This window comes from Sceloporus undulatus, chromosome 3, assembly GCF_019175285.1.
Source record: "Sceloporus undulatus isolate JIND9_A2432 ecotype Alabama chromosome 3, SceUnd_v1.1, whole genome shotgun sequence".
NCBI classification, from domain to species: domain Eukaryota; kingdom Metazoa; phylum Chordata; class Lepidosauria; order Squamata; family Phrynosomatidae; genus Sceloporus; species Sceloporus undulatus.
This window is the reverse complement of record NC_056524.1, coordinates 165,229,698-165,253,667: the sequence shown is the minus strand read 5'-3', so window position 1 is coordinate 165,253,667 and position 23,970 is coordinate 165,229,698. Positions and strand designations below refer to the sequence as shown.

Genomic DNA, 23,970 nt, shown 5'->3' with positions numbered 1-23,970 from the left:
AGAAATTTGGTTTATAATTTGATGGCCAGGATTTGAGGATTTAGCCTCTTCTGTCAGAGAACTCTGGTGCCATAATAAACTACAATTTCCAAGATTCCCTAGCATTGAACCAAAGCAGTTAAAACCAGGGCTGGGGAGTAATGAGTAAAGGATTAAGATGCTTTTACAGGAGTAGGAGTAGGAATTAGGAGTAACAAAGTACTCCTTATTCCTGTTATTATACTGTACATATGAACATCATTTTTTAATTTTTATTTGTTATTTTTTTACTTTATTTTATTGAAGAGTATAATAGGAGTAGGAATAACATTAAGGAAAAATATCTTACTTCAGAGTAGGACAAGGAGTAACCCCAAAATCACCACTACTCCCCAGCCCTGGTTAAAGCTGTCTCAAACTGGATTAATTTTGCAGTATGTTTAGGATCCTTGTTATGTTTTTATGTTAATTTTATACTGTTTTAACTAGATTTTTTAATAATTGTTTTAATTTTTTATTGTAAATTTTTAAAAAACGTCTGTATCATGTGAGCTACCTTGGATCCCTTTCTGGGAAAAAGGCGGCATAAAAATGAAATAACAATAAGAATAATAACAAGTCTCTCTCTCTCGCGCTCCTCCACCCCCTTTCAGTTACTGTCCTCTCATATACAATTTGCTGTTATGTGCCTTCAAGTTGTTTCTGACTTATGGCAACTCTAAGGTGAATTTATCATGGGGTTTTCTAAGGCTGAGAGTGTGTAACTTACCCAAGATCAATGGGTTTCCATAACTGAGTGGGGAATTGAACCCTGATTTCCAGAGTCGTAGTCCAAAGCTCAAACTCCTACCAGAGTGGTTCTAATGATCTACAGTATGGAGAAAAATAATATTTACTGACTAGCCTTTCAGGTTTGGATAACAGATATGAAGCTCTTTGAATGTTGGTAAGCATGGTACAAATATTAAGTATTATTACTGGAGTAATTGCTCACTCCATCTGTTGATCATATTTCAATGAAGAATGGAAAACATCACTCTTGCAGAACATGATATGCCCTTCATATCAATAGATGAAGAGAAGGTAGAAGAGTGTGTGAACCTGAACAAGAAAAAATGAATGATAAACTAGGGAAGCTTTATCCCAGGTCAGGACTACTCCCTGGAAAAAGTGCTTTATAATTCATTCCATGTTACTGAATTTTTTTTTTTATGAGGGACAAAAAGAGTTCCCAGCAATGCACAGTTAGTCTATGATGCACTATCAACCAGGCCGTAGCTAGCCTAATGCAACTGGGGTACTGCCCCAGGACCCCCAGCCAAAGGGGGGCCCAAACGGCGGTGCACCAAGATGGTGCCCGCAGCGCATGGTAAGACTTGGGAGCATGTGCACGCTGCTTTCTGCTCCAGGGCCCCTAAACGCCTAGCTATGCGCCTGTTGTCAACTGGATAAATATGACATTTCAAGGATGGTGAGAATAAACCTGCCAGAACCCAACGATCTTTAAGGGAAGGCTTTCTCTTGGTCCCACCACCATAACAGGTTCACTTTGTGAGAGCAAGAGAAAGGGCCTTCTCAGTGGCTGCTCCCATTCACTGGAACTCCCTAGTGCAAGAGGCTACCATTAAAAACACACAAAAGCAAAATATACCAACAAAAAGCCTCCCTGGGTGCAGTTACATATTACAAACCTTCTTGAAAAGAAAAGTGTTTGCCTCCTGGAAAAGGAAAGCAAGGAGAGGGGCATTATATTTTTAAGTTAGTATGTTTTTAATGGTTTTGTTTTTTTTAACTTGTTATGTTGATGCGATGTTTTTAATTCTGTTTTTAAAGTTGTACTGATGTTTAAATATCTTTTGTTAGCCACCTTGCATTCATTTTTAGGAGAAAGACAGCCTATAAATAAAATAAATAATAATAAAATAATAAAAGTTCACCATGGCACTTCCCAAGTAAGGAAATCCATACTCTAAAGATAATCTCTTTAATTCAATTTGTTTTGCAGTTCCCTGCAGCAAAGTAGTGGATGAAGAAGTGTTTGGAAAGGTTCATAGAGGAAAGAGCAAGCATGATCCACGATGGCTTTTGGAAGATGCAGAAAGAAACCCAAGATCTCATGTTTCAAGGATGCAATTGCAAAGATAGAAAAAGCAAGTCAAAGGAACAGACATAGCATATATGTATTTATTTGTAATTAAATAAATCAATAAACAGCCAAAGCTGTTTGCATAGAGTTACAATGGCTCTCCAAGTTCCTTGTACTTGCCAAGGGTCATCCAGAGCTAGAACATAATGAAACTGATGGGGAATTATAACTTTATACTTCACCGCTGTGCACTCCATTTGACACTGGATGTTTTGGTATGTTTGCCTCCACCAACAGAAATTCGGAGAGGAGAACTGGTCCACATGATGCTGACTAAAGCAAAGCAGCAAGTGGGACATCACTCTCCCTCAGTCATTCAAGTTAAGGTGCCATTCCATCCAAGTAATTTAGGCATATGAGCCAGAAAACCCCGCAAGCATGTCTTGCCATCTTTGGTAGTAAAAATGCTACAGTAAGAAATGAAATAGCTAATAATTTGCTGTCCTTTCATGACATCCAAAAAATTGCTGCTCATTACCCAACAGTAAAGGTACCCACTTAAGCTGTGCTTTCTTGTTTGTGGCATCAGAATAACAGAATGTTTTCCTGATAGAGTAGTCAGATGCCATATTTATCCCAAACTACACTCTATTTTTAATTATCTCTTTTTAATGTCTATTTTCCAAAAATTCTGGGATCCTAGTTACATACACTGCTGTAATGTATTTATTTGATTTGATTTGATTTGATTTATTTTATTTGCCTATGCCATAATGACATCAGAAGGTATGTCATATTCTTAGGATCCCATTTTGGGAGAAAGGTGGGATATTAAATAAGAATGTAATTAACTCTAGAAGCTAGATTACTGTCACCTTGTCGTTTATCTTTATTTCTCTGTTTGTATGCCCCTTCAAGTTGCTTGTTAACTTATGAACCCATGAATCTCACAGGTTTTTTAGGCAAGGAATGCTGAGGTGGTTTTTGCCAGTTCCTTCATCTGAAATATAGCCTACAGCACCAGGCATTTGTTGGTGATCTTCCATCCAAGTATTAACCGGGGATGACCCTGCTTAGCTTAGCTTCCAAGATCAGATGGAATGGTGTTTTTAGGGTATTTAGGCCCTTTCCCATTACCAGATTATGAATCCCAGAAAGCTGTGTGTGTGTGTGTGTGTGTGTGTGTGTGTGTGTGTGTGTGTGTTACAAGCCTTCCAATGAGATAACAATAGTCCATCATTATAGAGGAAGTTCAGTGGGTGAGGTAGGCAGGGAGTAAATGTAGAAAGTATATTGAAGTCTGAATGTACTTGTAAACATTTATAACTGAATATCAAGATAGAGACTAACCTCCTGCTTCCTTAGATCTTAATAATCTTCAGATAGCAGAAGAAAAATAAATTTTCTTAATAATGTCCAGATGCCAGATAGAAAATAATTTTCCAAAAGATTTTTTAAAAGATTCACAGCTTCTAATATTAGAAAGTCTAAATATTTTTTCTTTGCTGAGTGCATGTTTACATTCTTAATTTTATTTCCTGCCCTATTTTATTTCTTTTAGTAAAATATCCAGAACTTTGAGATAAAACTTTAAAAAGGCTAAGGATCTTTTGCAGCTTAATTTGTTTCATTCATGTGCATGTCTTTTAAAATAATAATCCGATGCCTGTTTGAATGTTTGTGCACTTATGAATAACTTCAAGGTTAGAAAGACTGTGACTGTATTTTCAGTATATTTATCAAGTCCAGTCTAGTCCATGTTACCCTGTACCAAATCCTGTTCAATTCAAAGTGGCTTATTTCCAGGTAAGGGAGTTGCTCTATAGCCTTTTGGAATCCAAAGGCTGAAAGAAGCCAATTTTTCATTATTTTCTTTAAAATTTGGATACAGCTGTTCCATGTTTCTTTGAACTACCATTGTTGCATGCAGTACTTTAAGGGAATATCAAGTGCTACTAAATAATTAGTATCGAGAAATGTATCGTATTTCTACTTAAATTATTACAACTTTTTTCCTATGTGTATGTGGGAAGGGTAACAATATGTATTTATTTTGGGTCAACATGAGTTTGTTGTTGAACAAAGCAGTCTCCCCGGATTGTTGAAATAATTTATTCCTACTTTGTAAACATGTACCTCTTGATGGTGATATATTGTATGTTGGCTTTTTTTGGTGAGCTGTTCTGTTTCCTTTCTTTGAGAAAAGCAAGATCAAAATTATTGAAAACAGAACAAAATGAGTTCTGTGTGACCCCAACGTCTGACTTTCAGAGTTTAAAAATGTTACTAGTTTGGACTATGACTTCCAACATCTCCCAGCTGGTATGTGAGAGGCTGACAATGCAGGTTAAAAAAATGAAGAAAGAAGAAACATTTTCACACAATTTGCTAACCAGTCCTAATGGCTGGGTATCATTTTTCTTAGGACAGTTCCCAGTAACAGCAAAGCAGAATGCTACTACTATGGCCCCATACAGACAGGCCCAAATAAAGCTGCTTCGGGTCACTTTGGAGGTATGCTGTTTAAATGATGCATGCGTACTAAGAGTCTGGAAGCTGCACCAAAGCTGTGCTCCAGTTCTTAGGACTGGATCATGGCTTTGGCGTAGCTTCCGGACTCTTAGGACGCATGCATCATTTAAACAGCATACCTCCAAAGGGACCCAAAGCAGCTTTATTTTGGCCTCTCTGTATGGGGCCTATATTACCCTAAACACACCTGATCTAACCTGATTTTTGGAGGCTGAGCAATGCCAGCCTGGTTACTATTTCAATAGGAGACTACCAAAGAATACAAGGGAAGAGCTACTATGAACGGCTTCATGAAGGGCTCTCAAATTGAACCTCAAAATAACTGCTACCAAAAAACCCTGGGCTTTTTGGTGTTTGCTCCGCTTTATTTCCCGTGTAATCGATCCAGCGAGGATCAGAATCGATTTCCAGTGGGAACTAGGGGCATATACCCTGAATCAGGAATCAGAGCTTACCATAGTGGGAACGACCCCTAGGACTCTGGCAGTCAGGGTTCAAATCCACACTCTCTCAGCCTAAGAGCAAGACAAGGGCAGCCACCCTTCTGAAGAAATATTGCCAAGAAACCCCCTTGATAGGTTTGCCCTACTGTTTCCATAAATTGGAATCAACTTGCCATCACATAACCTTCAACAGGTAGGTACAACAACCAAGTACCTAATACGTATGATTAGCACAGCTAATTAAATCTTCTATATGCACCATTTTTCTTTCAAAATTTCTCAGTGCATTTGACAAATGTATGCAGAATTTATGAAGGAACAATAGCTCTCTGGGAGCAGTCACTTGGGTAGTCAGTCTGTGCCAAGGTAATTGGCAAAATGAGCTTTCTGTATTTAGCCTTTAAAGGATGACAGGTAGATAAAACATGGCCTCCAGATTTTCTGAGTACTTGGGGGGATTGCTTCCAATACCCTAGTCATTTCTAAGGAGAAAAGGAGGGCATTTCTCCTTAGAAGAGGAGATTCATTCTGTTTTGCCAATTTCTGTTCTTTGGTCATAGGTCAGAAATTATTTGCACAGTCCCTATGTGGAAAGCCTGTACCAGTTGCTTCATTGGTGAGTGCATATGCAGGGCTTTCCCTAACCAGGTGCTCTCCAGATGTGTTGGTCAACAATTCTCACCATCTCCAGATCTCATGCTAGGGATGATGGGACCCTTTATCTAGATGGCACAGTATTCAAGATAGGATCCATCTTTGGAACAAGCTTTCCAGGGTCAATATTGATAATTGTTTGTTGTTCCTGGTCTTGATCTATGAATTTTACATGCATATTACTATGGGAGTAAATGTTAGCACAGATGAAAGATTGATGGAGAAACGTGGTAGGTTAAAAGAAATTAAACAAGGTTACTTCCTGGCACACGTCCAGTTTAATCTCTATATTCATAATATTGTGTCTGAATTAAACTGCCCAAATTATTTTCCCCCAACAACAGGGAACCATAAAGATGCAATTGTCATATACACTGATGACACGGTACTGTTATCGATTCAATTTCAGAAATCTGAATAAACATGATTTCTGTCAAACAGGGCAGATTATAATTAATCATGGTGTGTTTAAGGTGCTACATTTTGATGAGAAAAGTTCTTGGAAGATCTAGTTACAGCCATTTCTTATTTACAGTATAATTTCAGTGTATTCCTATTGGACAGTTTGAATTTTTTTGATGTTTAATCTCTTTTTCTGGGCTGATCACTGTTTTTATGATGGGGGGAGGGTTGGGGTTTTGGGGTTTTTAATTTTTTAAATTGTAATTTTTAATTGTTTGATGTTTTATTTATACTGTTGGAATCTGCTTTGATTCCTTTGTGAAAAAGCGGAATACAAATGAATATTAATATTATTATTAGCAAACTACCATTGTCCCCAATGGTGGTGCTGCCATGTGGCTATGCTACCACTGAGGTCAGTGGGACTTGAGCATCCATGGATTTTGGCATCTGGAGGGGGGGATCCTGAGCCTTCCTTTTGTAAAGTCTAGGTAAAGTTTATGGTTCACGGACAGTGCTGCTGCTGCTGTGCGGGCGGGCGGGGCATTTGAGGATCTGCAGCTTTTCTTGCTGCAAAAAGGAGAGGAAGGAAGGCTCCTTTTGGCTGCCTCCTTTGCAGGGCTGTTTGCAGGAAAGATGATCCAGCAGCAGCCTGGGCAAGAGGCCAGCCCCTAATGGGAGCACTGGGGTTTCAATGCAAAAACTCTCCTCTCTTTGCAAGTGCCTTTTTGGCTGCCAGGACTTCCAAAGCAAGGTGGGGACGTCATCCCAGGGCTCTTGGGGGATGATGGGGGGTGCAGTCTTTTTGCATTGGAGGTGAGGGGCCAGACAGGATCCCTCCAGCCCCAGAGAGACAAGGCTTAGGAGAGGTTTGCAGAGCCAGAAAAGAGTGCATCTGAGCATGCACACAGTGCTTTCCTCACCCCAGGTCTCTGGGGGAGAGGATAATGGGCGTTGCAGTCCTCTTGCATTGGAGGTAAGGGAACAGACGGGATACCACAGTCCCAAGAGAGACAGGCCTTGGTTTGCCTTGGGAGCAAATTGGGAGCAATTTGCAAAGGCAGACAAGAGTGCCTCTGAACATTCACAGAGTGATTTCCTCACCCTAGGGCTCTGGGGGGGATGATGGGTGTTGCAGTCTTTTTGAATTAAAGTTAGGGGCGAATGAGTCAGGATCCCACCGTCCCCAGAGAGACAGGGCTTGGTTTGCCTTGGGAGCAATTTGCAGGGCTAGACAGTAGTGCCTCTGAACCTGCACAGAGTGCTTTCCTCTCCCAGGGCTCTGGAGGAATGATGGCCGAGTCATCCAGGGACGTAGCCGGGGGGGGGTTCTTGCGGTCCGGCCCCCCCTTCCATTATAAAAATGAATGGTGTGTGCTGCTGCACCGCCACACCCAAGCCCTATTATAATGGCAGCACTTAGTCTGGACTCTCCCCTTCCTAAAATCCTAGCTACGTCCCTGAGTCATCCCAGGGCTCTGGGGGATGATGAATGTTGCAGTCTTGTTTGCATTAAAGTTGGGGACCTTTCAGGATCCTACCATCCCCAGGGAGACAAGGATTGGAAGAAGTTTGCAGAGCCAGGCAAGAGTGAATCTGAGCATGCACAGAGTGTTTTCCTCATCCCAGGGTTCTGGAGGGGTGGAATGATGGAGGAGACAGGGATTTCCTGAGCAGGTTTTTCCCTGACAGTTTTTGGGAAGGGGCTGGCCAGGCAATGGCTGTTTGGACTACTGCTCCCATTAGCCACACTGGTTGGGGATACTGAGACATACCCAGAACAGGTTTCCAAATTCTGATCTTTCCTTCTCACACTTGCTGAAAACTCAACTTTGTCTCCGAAATGCCGATTTACTCTGTCATCTCCTACCAGTGCAAACTTGTAGTGTTAGCTGGTGGCTTGTGTTAACAGTGGATCCCAGTTTGAGAAGGGTCCCCCAGCGGTCATGCAGTCCAGCTGCTTCCCTCCGTGCAGGAACTCCAGAAAGAGCATCCGTAGTCCAGCCTTTTTTGGAAGATGTTCAGAGAAAGATAAAGAGAACACCATCCAAGGAAGACGGTGGGCCATTGCTGGCTGTCCAGATGTGGTTGGACTGCAACACCCAGCATTCCTCAACACGCTATCTAGGGTGCTGGGAGAGGCTGTCCAACAGTACCTGGAGTTGACCATATGATTCTCACACCTTGTGTACCCAAACCTAAATCAGCGTTTGGGTGACAAGAGTTCAGCTTTCCGCAAAGTGTGAGATCAGAGTTTGGAAACCTTCTGTTTTGGGTAACCAATCCCAGAATCCACCCCAGTGTGGCTAATGGGAGCAGTAGTCCAAACAGGAATGTTTCCAGCATGATGCTTTGATTTCTGGGCCTTGGTCATTACAAAAATAGTGATTCCACCAAAACATTGGGAAGAATGCCTTGACTGTCAGAGCTGCTTGAGAGTGGAATGGACCTAGAATGCTGGAACCATAGGGTTGGAAGAAGACTCATGGGCCATGGAGTCCAGTGGCCATCTTGGTGGAAGATCCCCAGCAGGGAGCCATACAGCCTCTGAAGATGCAGAGAATCTGAAGATGCTAGCCACAGATGCTGATGAAACATCAGGAAGAAACTCTTCTAGAACATGGCCACATAGCCCAAAAAACCCCACAAAAAACTATGGAAGCCGGCCATGAAAGCCTTCGACTCCACATTTTGAGGAACTGGTCGTATCACTGCATCTTTAAAACAAGATGGAAAACCTCCCTCCTTGAGAGATGCATTAATGTTGTTTTGTATCTGAACTGCATCTCCTCCCTGGACGACCAGCCAAGAAGGACAGGAGTTGGGAGGGCAACCTCTGCCTTACTTGCCCCAGCAACTTCTCCCCATGGACAATAGTCACCAGTTGAAATGGATCCATTCGAATCCTACTCACAGAGTTACTGGACACCTCAGTGCTGCTGTTTTTCTTTTACTGCTCTGACTCCCTCCTGTTGCATTCTGGGATTTGCAGTTTAGGCAGGGGCATTTGAAAATCACACTGAACTACAAGCCCCAGAATGCAACAATTAGCAGCCAGAGCAGTAAAAATGGGATGGCAGCCCTACAAAGTGTGCCGCGGCAATACCCACAGACTGCCCTCTTGCACATACTTCTCTGGCAAAGTCCGTCCATGGGATTTTCCTCTGAGTCTTCCTAGGCATGCATAGCATTGTGTTGCTACTTTTACATGTGGGGAGAAACATCTTTTTTTTAATTTTATTTTTATTGCCATTCAATCCAACATAAACATCCACATATCAACATCTAACATCAGATATGTACGAGTCATAAAACTTACATTCCGTTCATTTTTGTAAACTGCACATAACAAAAAAATTGATTTCCTTCCACCTAGGATCACTTTTCCATCTCTTCTTATAAATTTATTGTTTTATCTTAATATCTTTTAGTTGTGTAAACTGTACATTAAATTATATCCTTTTAGTTACATCCTTTTGTGATTATCCACTTGACCTTCTTTAACTAATCTTTGAATAAATTCTTACTAACTTTGAATAAATTCTAACTTACAATATATCTTAATTCAGAATACATAATATATTCGTTTTCCTTATATATTAGTCCAGATTCGCATTATCACATGACTGCATTGTCTTTCCGTCTCTTTTTCAGACACTCATATAATATAGCCCAGTCCTTTTCTATATACATTCTTCTGTTTCCCTTCTCATCCAACATGTCATTTTGTCTAATTGTGTCATTTCATAAACTTTTGTTAACCATTGATTTATGTTTGGAATTGTCTCTGTTTTTTCACTTTTGTGTGAAAACTATTCTAGCATATGTTAGTAAGCAGAAAATTAACTTTCCGTGGTGTTCCCCCCCCCCATTTTTCCCTCTCCCATCCCTAACAGAAACGTCTCTGGTGTCAATAGTAGGAGAAGCATCTGAAGGCCCTCACGTTTTAAAAAATGGTGATACCGTGAGACTTATCATCCAGCAGTGTCAGAGAGTAAAATAATGCAGAGATAAATGGCATGAAAATATTCTGAAAGCGACCCAATCTTTATGAAAGGATGGCTCAAGGGCCAGTGGAGGTTGGTGGACCTTCTCTCAGGATGATGCCCTCCCAAGAATAAACCCCAAATGGAGAAGAAGGGTCCAGTGCGGCTGCATGGCAGAACCAGCGAATGGAGAAGGGTCTTGGCTGGACAGGACTGGTTTTCTCCTGCCAGCCAGACCTCCCTTCCTCCTTTGTAACCACTCTCCATTCCCACATCTGCCCTGTGGTCCACTGGCCATTTCCGCATTGGTTGATGATTCTATCATTCCATGATTCTATTATTGCTGCCATAGGCAACATGAGTCAACATTCTACAAAGGGTAACTGCCATTTCTCTCACCACATCCGTGAGAGAAGATGGCTTTCTTTTGTGGATGGTAATTTGTGGGTCAATATGGAGGACAGTTTTGGGGTGGAGAGCTCTGAGCATGTTCCAACGTCATGTGCAGGTGCTCAACAAGGGTTTGCAAGGGACGTGAGACCACTCCATCCTGCTTTAGTCAGGCCTCACCTTGAATAATGCTGTCTCCAGTTCTGGGCACCACTATTCAAAAAGGATGTTGAGCAGATGGAGCGTGTCCAGAGGAGGCAGACCAAAACGGTGGAGTTTGGAAACCACCAAGCTGGGCTGAAGGAGCTGAATGTGTTAGAAGAGAAGGTTACATGGGTGATACAAAAGTCTGGTTTGAAAAGGCCCATTTCGTGTTTTACTTTTGTTACAGGAATGGTTCTATCTTCAAGAGAACAACCCTTGATAAGAGGAATAGAAGGCGAAAGAAGAAAGCAGGACTGGAAGAAGATCTGAATACAGCTGGTGAGGAAAAGGAGGAGGAGGAGGAGGACTGAGGTCTAGGGCAGAGGAGGGAAGGGGAAAAGACCCAGCTTTGGAAGTAAATGTTTGGGATGGATTCATGGATTTGATTTATATGTTCTCTCTAGGAATATCTAGGTCCTCCAGTGCAATTCTATGGTCAACTTTAACCAAAAATCACACATGATGATGATGATGATGATGATGATGATGATGATGATGATGATGATGATAGAATTACAGTTAGGGTTAGGGTTATTGTTAAGGTTAGGGTAAGGGTTAGGGTTAGGATCCAAGAGTGGGCCCCTATGTGGGTTCAGGGGCATCACTCAAGTGTCCACAAGCTTGCAGTTGCTTCCTGGACTTGTCTGCCTCCCCATGTGCTGCTGAAGTTGGGCACAGTTGGAGTAATGAAGCAGGAAGCAGCCAGACTACCTCCCCCATCCTCAAAGTCTTTTCTGGGGAAGCAAGAGGCTCTGGTGGTGGAGGGAGGGTGACAGCAATGTTTTATGAGAATTGCTGTCATCTCATCCCTCTCAGACCTCTTTTCTCCGAACCAAACATCCACAACTGCCTATAAGGCTTGGTAGTTTCTGGAAATTTGATCTCTTTGGTCACCCATCTCTAGACAAGTTCCAGCTTGTCAACATCTTTCTTGAATTGTTCAGAATTGGGCACAGGGCCAGGTGAGGTCTGCCCCAGACAGAGTAGAGTGGCACCACTTCAACCCAGACACTGTGGTCCTGTTGATGCAGCCCAGAATTGTCCTGGCAGCTGGCCTTTTTGGCCACTGAGGTGCCTGGTAGCTACTGAGTGTTTGCCTTGACCTCCTCTCATCCGCAGCCTTTTCTGAGAATGATGCAGTAAAGAGTGGCACCTGGGAGCGAAAACAGGTGAAGGTAAGGAGAGGACTACTCCACATCCAGCTCAGAATGTGGTTCCAGCAAATGTCTTCCTGCTCTTTCACCCACATGCTTCTTGTGTTGTCCTGCTGCCAGGAAAGAGATGCTCCAGGGGAGATGTGGAGGTCTAGATCACCCCATGCTATCCCCAAAGGTTGCTGGGGTGGGGTGGGGGATGTCTCTGATCCCTGGCCAAGGTGTGAGAAAAGGGTCAGATCTCTGCCTCTGGCACCCTGGCCTTGGTCCTGTCAGAAGAGTGTGTCTGGTGGGTGGGAGGGCTTGGTCTGGATGCCCCATCAAAGCCTGACCCCACCATGAAAGAAAGGGAGTGGGGTCCAGTCAGGGAATCTGCACACATATGGTTCTGCTCCAGGAGTCTCTCTTCCCAATTCAGCCTGGCTGCCTTTCCTTGTGCTGAGCCACCCTCTGAGAGCCATGTGTCCCCTTGGTGCTCTGGGCTTCCTCTGGGGCTGGCCATCTCTGACATTGGCCCACCAGTATCCTCCTGTCTGTCCTTACAGGCTGTGAAGAGACGACTCATAGGCATCATTGAGGAGACCCAGAGGAGAGGAGGCCAAGAGGAACTGGCAGAGGAGAACAACAGCCAGGACCTGGAAAAGGTGATCGGTGGAAGCGGCTGAATGCTCATTGGGGAGGGCGAGCACAGCATTCCTCTGAGGCTGAAAGAGGGCAACGTGCCTGGGGTCTGCTAGGGAGTTCCATGGCTGAGTGGGGAGTGCCGGTCCAGCATCAGGACCACTCCATCATGCTGCTTCTAATATAGTGACCCTATTCTAGCCCAATTTATTTCGAAGAGATTTTCCTTTGCCTTCCCCTGAGACTGAGAGAGTGCAACTTGCCCAAAGTCAGCCAATTTCCATGGCTGAGCGGGGATTCAGACCCTGGTCTCCAGAGTCCTAGTCCCACACTCTCCCCATAGTGGCACTCTGGCTCCACCAGCCAGGGTAGTCTCATTGTATGGATGGTGTTGATCACTGCACTGAGTCTCCATTGTTAGGCCAATGTCCACTGAAACTGATCAATAGGATGAAGGCCAGCCTGTCAGGATCCTGGGAGGGACTGCTCTTCCCTCAGCTTCCTCCATCTAGGAATTCCTTCGCCATAGATGATGATGATGATAATAATAATAATAATAATAATAATAATATAATAAAATTTATTTATATTTCCCGCCTCTCCTGATGGATCGAAGTGGGGTTACAGACTGTTAAAAACAAATACATAGAACACTCTTATAAAAATATAACAATAGTTACATCAATAATAGAACAAACATATCAAACATCAATATCCAGGGGCAAGGCAGAATATCATTGTCAACAAGCATGTCTATCTTCACTCTTCAGGGGAGAAAGCCTGGCAAAAGAGAACAGTTTTGAGTCTCTTTTTAAATGTTTCCAAGTGGGTTATGAGGCGGAGCTCCTCAGGAAGACTATTCCAGATCCACGAGGCCACTATCGAAAAGGCCTTCTGGGATGAGGAAACTTATTTGGAAGATGGTATTTCCAATAAGTTCTTACCAGATGCTCTGAGTGTGCGGGGTGGCTCATAGGGGGAGATGCAGTCCCTCAAGTAACTCGGACTCAAGCCATGTAGGGCTTTATAGGTAATAACCAACACCTTGTATTGTGCCCGGAAACGAATAGGCAGCCAGTGGAGGGCTTTCAGCATAGGTGTTATATGGTCAAATCTAGATACACTAGTGTCCAGTCTGGCTGCCATATTTTGTATTAACTGAAGTTTCCAGACTTGATACTAGGGTAGCCTCATATAGAGCACATTACAGAAATCTAAACGAGAGGTTACCAGAGCATGTACCACTGTTTCAAGCTCCCTTTGGCTCAGGTAGGGGCACAGCTGGCATATCAACCGAAGTTGATAGCAAGCACTTCTGACTGTCACATCTACCTGAGATGTCAACTGCAGAGACGAGTCCAGAAGTAATCCTAAACTGCAAACTTTGTCCTTTAGAGGAAGTGTGACCCCGTTCAGGATAGGTGGATAAATTTCCTTCCCTGGGCCTGGGGAGCCTATCACAAGTACTTCCGTTTTCTCTGGATTCAGACTGAGTTTGTTTTCCCTCATCATCCCATGTAGCGGAGAGACGCCACCCTTAGTCACTGCACCGCGCCCCTTGTCTCCAGATTATCTCTCCCAGTGGTTTCATGTAAATGTTAAACAAATTGGGGGATAAAATAGCTCACTGAGGGACACCAGATGTCAGTTCCCTCTTAGAGGAGCAAATGTCCCCCAACTGCACCATCTGGAATCTGCCCAAGAGGTAGGAACGGAACCACTGGAGCGCAGTGCCCCCAATACCCAACTCCCTCAGGTGTTCCAGAAGGATACCGTGGTCAATGGTATCGAAAGCCACTAAGATGTCCAAAAGCACCAACAAGGTCACGCTTCCCCTGTCGATGCCCAGACGATCATTGACTAAGGCAACCATGGCTGTCTCCACTCCATACCCCACTCTGAAGCCGGTTTGAAATGAAATGGGTCCAGATAATCGGTTTCATCCAAAACTGCTTGGAGTTGGAAGGCGACCGCTCTCTCGATCACCTTACCTAAGAATGGCAACAAGGAGACCGGTCTATAGTTATTTCTCACCAGGGGGTCCAGGGAGGGTTTCTTGAATAAAGGTTTAGCTATTGCTAATTTCAAGTTCGATGGAAATTTACCCTCCTAGAAGGATGCATTAATTATGAGTTGTAATAATGATGTTACTGCATCACCACCCTGGCCGGTCAACCAAAAAGGACAGGGATCGAGAGAGCACCTTGTCTTCTTAACACTTCCAAGAAGCTTGTCCACTTCATCGGTATGAACAAACTCAAAGTGATCCAGTTTAATAGATTCCACGGAAGCTCGGGACACTTCTTCTATTGTAATTGTTATAATGCTGGTGTCAAGATCAGCCCTTATCCGAGAGATTTTATCTGCGAAAAAGTTGTTAAAATCGTCACAGCAGGCCTTGGTTGCTTCTAAAATAGGGTTCAGAGTGGAAGTAAGCTGAGTCAGCTCCCTCACCACCCTGAACAGCTCTGCTGGACGTGACTGCAGATGCAATACGTGCAGTATAGAAAGAATTCTTTGCTGCACTTATTGCCACTCCATAAGATTTCAAAAGAGCCTGATGGAGTGTCTTGTTGGATAAGTGCTGGTGTCTCCGCCAGCTGCGCTCTAGTCGTTGCCTGGCCCGCTTCATTTCCCGAAGATCTTCAATGTACCTGGATTTCTTATTGGAAGCAGGTCGGAAAGGATGCTTAGGAGCGATACTGTGTATAGCCCTGAAAAGATCAGCATTCTATCTCTGTATTTCTGCCCCAGAGCTATCTTACCTTGCCCGTCACATCACAGTATGGCACAGTGGGGCATGGGAGATGGAGGGACAACCAGTGGCGAACCTCTGCCTGGCCTTGGAAATGTGGAGGGTGTCTCTCCACCCATTGGCTTGCCTGCCATGTTGGAGCAGCACCTGTTGGATGGAAACCAACCACATGCATCCAGTCAAAACTTTGGGTCCACATCACCACTGTCTCTTTGCCTCAGGTAGTCCTTCCTCTCATTCTCCCCAGGCCTCCCTCTATGAATACTATGGGTCCATCCTCCGTGCTTCAAATGACTCTCAGCTGGTCCAGGAGCATCTCCATACCATCCTATCCTTGGCTTACAAGGGGCCTTTGGAAGTAAAGGTGCGTCAACACTGCCATGTTTCTCTAGGATGAGGAGGTGTGGCTGTTCCTCTTTTCCGCCAAGCCACCCCTTCCCCATCTGGGCCCTCAGAATGAGGTTCAGAGGAGGAGGAGAAAGAGGGCTCTCGGGGATAAGGGGGCCTGGAATCATGAACTGGGAGGGGGTCTGTGGGAAAGGAGGAAGCGGAAAGATCCAGAGGAGAGGAGCTGGACATTTTCCAGGGAATCCCAGGTTCTAGGAGGGGTACATGGTAAGGGGGGATAGGGATGTCTTTATGTCTGTCTGTCTGTCTCTCTCTCTCTCTCTTTTTCTCTCTCTCTCTTTCTGTACTTTGCAGTACTATGTCCAAAGCACCTTTCAAGAAATGGAGGAGGCTTGAACGAGAGAGGAGTTGTGTTTTTCCCCTTCGCCAGACCCAGCAGGGAGTCATGTGGTATCAAAATGACCAACAACTGCACCTGTCAGTGGTATCTTCATGGGCCAGAGTCCCTTTGCCAGGCACATGGTGCGAAAGGAGACATCTTCAAGGAGACAGGGAGACCCCACATTCTCCTGCTTGCCTCTGCTTCAGCCAAGAAGTCATGATACCCTTGGCAGAGAATGACAGATCATAGAATCCAAGGCCTGTTACAGACTGCCAAAATAAAGCTGTTTTGGGTCTCTTTGGAGGTATTCTGTTTAAATGATGCATGCATCCCAAAAATCCGGAAGCTGCACTAAAACTGCACTCCAGTGCCTAGGAATGGAGTGTGGCTTTGGCGCGACCTCCAGACTCTTAGGACCCATGCATCATTTAAATAGCATACCTCCAAAGAGACCTGAAGCAGCTTTATTTTGGCAGTCTGTAACAGGCTCAAGAGTCCAAAAAGAGCCCTATTCAGTCCGTTTTGCTATGCAGAACAGACAGCCCAAGCCTTGCCTGGGAAGCTGGCCATCCAGCTTTGTTTAAAAACCTCCAAAGAAGGAGAAACCACCACTCTCCAAGCCAGCAGCGTCTTCCACTTCTAAAGGAGCAACATCTTCCACTGTCAAACCGCTCTTATTCTCAGAAGGTTCTTCATAATGTTTTAGGTGGAATATCTTTTCCAGTTGTTTGAATCTATTACTCCAGGACCTATGTGCCAGAGCCTCAGAAACGAGAGTTTCTGCCTCCTTCTACCACCGCCGTGGCCGGGAAACAAAACTAACAAGACGTGAAGGATGGACGTAGTAAGACAAATGCCAGTACTTGGCCACAGAGAAACCATACTTGCTGATAGGGAATATTTATCCATGGGGATAATTGAATTACAAGTGTTGGAAGAGACCCCAAATACCATCCAGTCTAACCCTATTCTGTCATGCAGGAACACAGAATCAAAGCACCCCTACAGATGGCCGTCCAGCCTCTGTTTAAAAACCTCCAAAGAAGGAGACTCCCTTCTACTCCAAGCGAGTGTATTCCACTGTCGAACAGCTCTCACTGTCGGGAAATTCTTCCTAATGTTGAGGCAGAATCTCTTTCCCTGTAGCTTGCATCCATTGCTCCAGGTCCTATTCTCTAGAGCAGCAGATATCACACTCCTTCAAATATGGCTATCGTGACCCTCTCTCATCTTTCCCTTGTTTAGGCTAAACATACCCAACTCCATAAACCTGTCCTCACAGGACATGTTATTCAGAACTTTTACCATTTTTCATGCCTTCCTCTGGACGCATTCCAGCTTGTCAATTCTCTTCTTGAATTGTGGTGCCCAGTACTAGACACAGTATTCCAGGTAAGGTTTGACCAAAGCAGAATAGAGTGGTACTATTGCTTCCCTTGATTTAGACACTATATCCCAATTGATGCAACCATGAATCGCGTTGGCTTTTTCAGCTGCTGCATCACACTGTTGACTCATTTTTAACTTGTGGTCTACTAGGAATCCTAGATCCCTTTCACATGTACGATTTCAAGTCAGGTCTCCCCCATCCTATATCTGTGCATTTCATCCCCCCACCCCAGTGTAGTGCCTTACATTTCTCCCTGTTGAAATTCATTTTGTTAGTTCTGACCCAGCTCTCTAATCTGTTATGGTCATTTTGAATTCTGATCCTCTCCTCTGGGGTATTAGCTACTCCTCCTAATTTGGTGCATCTGCAAATTTGATAATCATGCTCTCTATTCCTTCAACCAAGTCATTGAGAAAGATGTTGAATAGCACTGGGCCCAGAACACAACCCTCTCCCAAATGAAGAAGAGCCATTGCTGAGCAACCTTTGGGTTCGGCCAGTCAGCCAATGATAAATCCATCTAGCTAGCATTGTACTGCCTAGCCCACATCTTACTAGCTTGTTTTCAAGAATATCATAATAGACCTTGGCACAAGTCATATGGAAATCAAGACATCCGCATCATTTCCTTCATCTACCATGCTGGCAATTTTATTTTTTAAAAGGGATCAGATCACTCTGGGATGACTTGCTTTTTGAGAAACCAATGTTGACTTTTTGCATTTATGGCATTCCTTTCCAGATGCTCACAGATTCTCTTTTTAATGATCAGCTCTTGAATCTTTCCTGGTATTTCAGTCTTTCTTCTCTCTTGTTGAAGTTGTCCAGGTGTTTGTGGTTTTCAGTGGCCTCTCTCGGCATTCTGACCATGGTCCAGAATTTCAGTGTTTCCAAGTAGCATTCTGGTTTAGGATGTGTTCTGCTACTGCTGATGGCTCAGTATGCAGTGTCTCTCCTATTCTTTGATTTGTGTTTGGATGCTGCATTTAATAGTCCCTATGTATAGACCTGCCCACAGCTGGCTCTGAAGATGCCAGCCACAGATGCAGGTAAAATATCAGGAATAAATTCTTCCAAAACACAGCCACACAGCCCAGAAAACCCACTGAAAACTACAGACACTGACCATGAAAGGCTTCAGTTTCACAGTTCTGCTTTTTCTGTCCAAAGGAGTTCCTTCAATTCCTTCAGGTGAAAGATGTGGGTCCCTTTCTCCAAATGGGTATCATGCCCTTAACCTTTAACCAGAGGGAAACAGAGTCGAGTCTCACGTCTTTCATTTTCCTGGTTCTTCCTAGGGGATAGCGTCTGCTCTTGGACTTGCAGCCACTCGGCACCTTCAAGATGTTCTCAAAGTATTGGAGAACTTCAATGAGAAAGCACTGGAGAACAACGACGATGACAACCAGGTATGATTTTGGAAATGCATCCTTCCCTCCCTCTGAAGCAATCACTTTGCTGGATTTGCTTCTCAGATCCTCCTCTTCTCACCTCCATCACCTTAACTCCTAGCCATTGCTCTTCTCCTTTGATTAAAATGGTAGATTTAATTTGCACAACTTTGTATTAGTGAAAAAGATCTATAGAATCATTGAGTTGGAAGCGCTAGAAGCCTAATTCTATATAGCTGCTGGCAGAGGCGCACACTGATTTTTTAAAAAACTTTTTAATTTTTATAGTCAAGGAGGTTTTGGAGTGCAGAGGAGAAGGTGACCTGGGAACAGTGTTGGAGGGGCTCTCCTTTAATTTTTAACTTTTTCTTTTCACTTTTTTCCTTAAAGGGCTTGTGGGGACTTTTGCTCAGAGGAAGTAAGTCAGAGACTTGCCTCCGGAAGGAGCTAGTAGCCAGGAGCTCTCTAGATAACTATAGACCCAGTTAAGCTGAATTAAAGGGGACAGAAACAACAGGGATGTTATTGTGGGAGTCTACTACAGACCACCAAGTCAGATGGAGGAATTGGATGATGCCTTTCTAGAACACATGACCACACACTCAGAAAGGAGAGATGTAGTAGTGATGGGCGACTTCAACTATCCTGATACTGTTTGCTGGAAGTCAAACTTAGCCAAATCCTCAACGTCTAGCAAATTCTTCACTTGCCTCAAAGACAGTTTCATTGTCCAAAAGGTGGAAGAGGCAACAAGGGGGTCAGCTACTTTAGATCTAATCCTAACCAACAGGGATGACTTGGTTAATGGGGTGCAAGTGATGGGATCCTTACTGGGAGTGACCATGTTCTCCTGGAGTTTGTAATACAGTGGAAAGGAAAAGCCAAGCATAGTCAGACACACATTCCAGACTTTAGGAGTCCGGAGTTCAGTAAACTTAGAGAAGTATTGAGGGTGATCCCATGGTCAGGAATACTAAAGGAGAAGGGAGTTCAAGATGGATAGGAGTTTCTCAAAAGGGAGATACTGAAGGCACAATTTCAAAGAGTTACAGTGAAGAAGAAAAATGGGAGACGTCTCAAGAAACCAGGATGGATGACTAAGGAACTTTCAACTGAGCTAAGTTTGAAACGGAACATGTATAAGAAATGGAAAAAGGGGGAAATCACCAAAGGGGAATTCAAATAAATAGCGAGCACATGTAGGGGTAAAGTCAGAAAAGCTAAAGTGCAGCATGAACTCAGGCTTGCTAGAGAGGTTAAGAACAATAAAAAGGGCTTAGCAAAAGGAAGAAGAATGAAATGGCAGGGCCACTGTGCAGAGAAGATGGCAAAATGCTAATAATAGGGGACAGAGAAAAGGCAGAACTACTCAACACCTTTTTTGCCTCAGTCTTCTCAGAAAAGGCAAATGGTGCTCAAACTTAAAATAATGGAGCAGAGAACAAGATAGGGGAAATGCAGCACAGAAGAAGTAAAGAGCTAGTACAGGAATGAGTAGGCAGCATCAAGCTACAAACAGAGGAATAGGCCTCAGTGCCTTGTTGGCTCCTGCAGGCTCTCAGCTACATGGTCTGTCTTTTCCCACAGGGTCTACTATTGGGCACGCTACTGTTTTGTTATGGACACGTGGCCATGACTATCGGAGATCAGGTGCTGCCAGTAACAGATGCAATCGCGTCCAAGATGATTACAATCCTCGGGGCCAGTCCACTGGTATGTTCAGCCTTTGGGCCTTTGCCCTGAGAGACCCCTGTACTTGAACCCCAGATCTTCCTTGCTCTCAAAGAGGACCCATACCCTAAAGCTGCCAGAGTTTATTTCTTTCTCAGAGGGAACAAGAGGGGTGTATATGGGTAGACTTTGGAAAGACAAAAGACTTGGCTGGAATACTTTTGCTTCCCGGTGTGAACCTTGAGCATGAGTGGCTCCCTCCCCACTGCCCCTCCATCCCCAGTCCCATCGGGATTTACTCTGGCCAGTATTTTTTAAGCTATCCTTGGCTACTGTTAATGAGAGACAGCTGACCCAAGGCAGGTCTACGGAAATAGGCAGTTGAGGAAGAGCTGGGTCTGGAGCACGGGGGTTGTTCTCACGACTCCTCCTCTCCTCTGGGTTGGGTTTAGGACAAGAACCTGAAGAGAACCTTCCTGGTGGTTGTCCTGATGCTTCTAGAGGCTATTGTTGTCACAGGCAAAGCGCAAAGCCTTGAGCTGCTCATGAAAGGGCCGCTGGTAGAGTGCCTGATTGTAAGTTGTCTCTGCTTGTGCGGGGCATGGGGGGGGGGGGGGACTGGACAGGAGAGGTTCAAGTGGCAGGCTGTCCGGCTGGGAATGGGTGACCAAGGGTTGGCATCAAGGAAGCAGGGAGAGCTGGCCATTCCCACTGCTTGGTCCAACAAGCTCAGCCACAGCTCTTCCAGAGTATCTTGGATGGTCCCTGAGCCACCTCACAGGGCGGACGGGTGGGCAGCTGGGTGAGTTTATGGAAGGAAAGGCTTCCAAGGCTGCCCCCGTGAAGCTGACTCCTCCTTAGGCTGCCTTCCAGGGTAAAGCACCTCTTAGGCCAACAGAGAACTAGAAAGCCCTCCTTGGGAGCCATCAGAGTAGGGCGATGGAACCCCTTCCAGCACAAACGTGCCCACGGTAGAAGGGACTTTGCTTTTCCAACCACCTTCAGCATTCCTCTGTCTGTGGCCCAGGTGGGCTCTGTCTTTTCTCTGAGAAAATTCCTGACCAACCTGAGGCAGTGGCAGGCAGGCAGGAAGGAAGGAAAGACGGACGGACAGACAGACAGATGGACCTTGGGGGGTGAAGGGGGCAACTATGATGCCCTCCACCTGGCCTCCACACATTCCTTTTGGCCCATCTTTCACAAGCTCAGCTCTGCTGCTAATACTAAACTACAGACCCCTTGCCCACTTTTGGGTCTGAGGGCGGGAAGGAAGTGCATGTCCTCAGAAGCAGAATCTCCTTAAGATACAGGAAGGAAGGAAGGAAGGAAGGAAGGAAGGAAGGAAGGAAGGAAGGAAGGAAGGAAGGGAGGGAGGAAGGAAGGAAGGAAGGAGCAGCAGTGTCTATCTTGGAGGCCATGTAGTCTGCCAGTGAGGTGCATGCAGATGGACATTGAGGGGGCTGGGGGAGCCCATTCCTCCTTTGGAGGGAACCTTCCAGTACCTTCCAGCACCTGCCACTTAGAGGCTGGTGGGAGCACCTGCCCAGGCTCACCTGGTGCCAGGGTGCCCATGGCAGGCACAAGATGGTGACCCATGGGCCCTGCTCACATCTCCTTTGTTTCTGTGTTGCCTGACAGTTTGTGCTAGAAGAAGAGCCCAGCTGCACACTGGATGACAGGATGTGCCAGGACTCAATGCTCATCATGGCAGAGCTCAGGTACTGCGCATGATGGTGATCGCTGGAAGGGAGGCAAAAAGGCCTGCTCCGGATGGGTGGGATCCTCTTGGGGAGAGATCAGTTGGGGCTGCTTCCTGGAGTCCTGCATGCATGCTCCGCACAACAAACAGCCGGAGCCAAGGGCTATAAGCATCCCAAATTGGGGAGCACAGCCATCTTTGGCCATCTCCCCTGAGAGGGGCTGAGGGGACAAAAATGGCCAAAGGCACAGGAGGGCAAGATGAACAGGTGACCAGGAGAACAAGAACAGTTTATTCTGAAGGGACTCGGGAGAAGTCCTAAAGCAGAACCAGTATGGATTTGCCTGTGTCACATGTAAGGAGAGGCAAGGGAAGGAAAGGTCTCTTCTGGCCCGAGTTGGAGGCTGGTGACATAGGGGTCTCGCTGCTGCTGCCATGGCTGACTTCCCCCAGTCACCCCTTCCCCACCCCGGTGGGCTTCTCCTCTTTTGGCAGCAAACTGAAGCCTCCCCTGGAGCCAGGGAGAAAGTCCCACTTCCTCCGTGCCGCCGTCCGCAGCATCTTTAATCTTGACAGCTTGAATGAGGACAGCGCCAAAGTGAGCCCTTCGCCTCAGGCATCCCTACCAAGGCCAGAGTTATCTTTCACAACATAGTTTTGTAAAAAGCATCTTCATAGTTCATAGAATTATAGAATCGCAGAGTTGGAAGCAGCCACAAGGGTCATCCAGTCCAACCCCGTTCTGCCATGCAGGAACTCTCAATCAAAGCATACCCTACAATGGCCATCCAGCCTCTGTTTAAAGACCTCCAAGGAAAGAGACCCCACTACACTCCGAGGAAGGAGTATGTTCCACTGTCGAACAGCTCTTACTGTCAGGAAGTTCTTCCTAATGTTGAGGTGGAATCTCTTTTCCTGGAGCTTGCATCCATTGCTCCATGTCCTGTTCTCTGGAGCAGCAGAAAACAAGCTTACTCCATCCTCAATACGACATCCCTTCCAATATTTAAGCAGGGCTATAATATCACCTCTTAACCATCTCTTCTCCAGACTAAACATCCCCAGCTCCCTGAGTTGTTCTTCATAGGGCCTCCTGGTTTCCAGGCCCTTCACCATTTTAGTCACTCTTCTTTGGACACACTCCAGTTTCTCCTTTTTTAATTGTGGTGCCCAGAACTGGACACAATATTCCAGGTGGAGCCTAACCAAAGCAGAATACTGTCGCACTATTACTTCTCTTGATCTAGACACTACACTTTTATCGATAGAGCCTAAATCGCATTGGCCTTTTTAGCTGCCTCATCACACTGTTGACTCACGTTCAACTTATGGTCTACTTGGGGCTCATTCCCACTATAATTTGCACTGAATCGCAGATTGGAGTATATGACCCTCATTCCCACTTGAAATCGATTCCAATCCTTATTTGATCAATTTCAGTGGCAATAAAGAGGGACTAACACACACAAAACCGGGTTTTCTTGACAGTAGTTTCAAAGTGGTTCTTTTCAGAAGAATCAATTCTGAAGCAAGTTGAATAAATGGGAATGGTGAGATTAGGGCTTCTATGGGTCTTGAAGAAGGGAGAGAAGGGCAAGCCATGGGGTAGAGACTGAGGAAGGAAGGCAGAGACCAGGGATGGAAGGCAGAGACTGAGGACGCTGGGACAAGCTGGGGAAGGGAGCCCGAGATTTTTTAAAAAATCGATAGAACGGTTTAGCAACTACCTGTCTTCATAAGTAGTTGCTTGATAAATCTATTGGTTTATTTATTACTTTTATTTATTTAATAAAAGCACCCCAAATAAAAAGGCAGCACTGGGTGTATGTGTGACATCTCTGGGCAGGGATGGTAAACACCCCTCTGCAATTGTCCCTCCTCTC

The 23,970-nt window shown here is 45.0% G+C and overlaps 1 protein-coding gene across 1 annotated transcript; it reads left to right on the top strand.

Annotated features, from left to right (window-relative positions):
• The first annotated feature begins 10,075 nt into the window (after positions 1-10,075).
• LOC121925883 (maestro heat-like repeat family member 5) lies at positions 10,076-22,119 on the top strand. Its single transcript, XM_042458453.1, has 9 exons — positions 10,076-10,175; positions 10,864-10,955; positions 11,796-11,851; positions 12,376-12,474; positions 15,454-15,570; positions 18,625-18,735; positions 20,305-20,430; positions 20,841-20,963; positions 22,027-22,119. The coding sequence occupies exons 1-9, from the start codon at positions 10,147-10,149 to the stop codon at positions 22,117-22,119; spliced, it is 846 nt and encodes a 281-aa protein (XP_042314387.1). The 5' UTR covers positions 10,076-10,146.
• Positions 22,120-23,970: the final 1,851 nt, after the last annotated feature.

What these genes read in the sequence shown, in the direction of transcription:
- LOC121925883 (XM_042458453.1), top strand. Translation starts at nt 10,147, where the DNA reads ATGAAAGGATGGCTCAAGGGCCAGTGGAG. An exon ending in ACAGCCAGGACCTGGAAAAG is followed by an intron (nt 12,475 to 15,453) that starts GTGATCGGTGGA and finishes CATTCTCCCCAG; the next exon opens with GCCTCCCTCTATGAATACTA. An exon ending in ACAACGACGATGACAACCAG is followed by an intron (nt 18,736 to 20,304) that starts GTATGATTTTGG and finishes CTTTTCCCACAG; the next exon opens with GGTCTACTATTGGGCACGCT.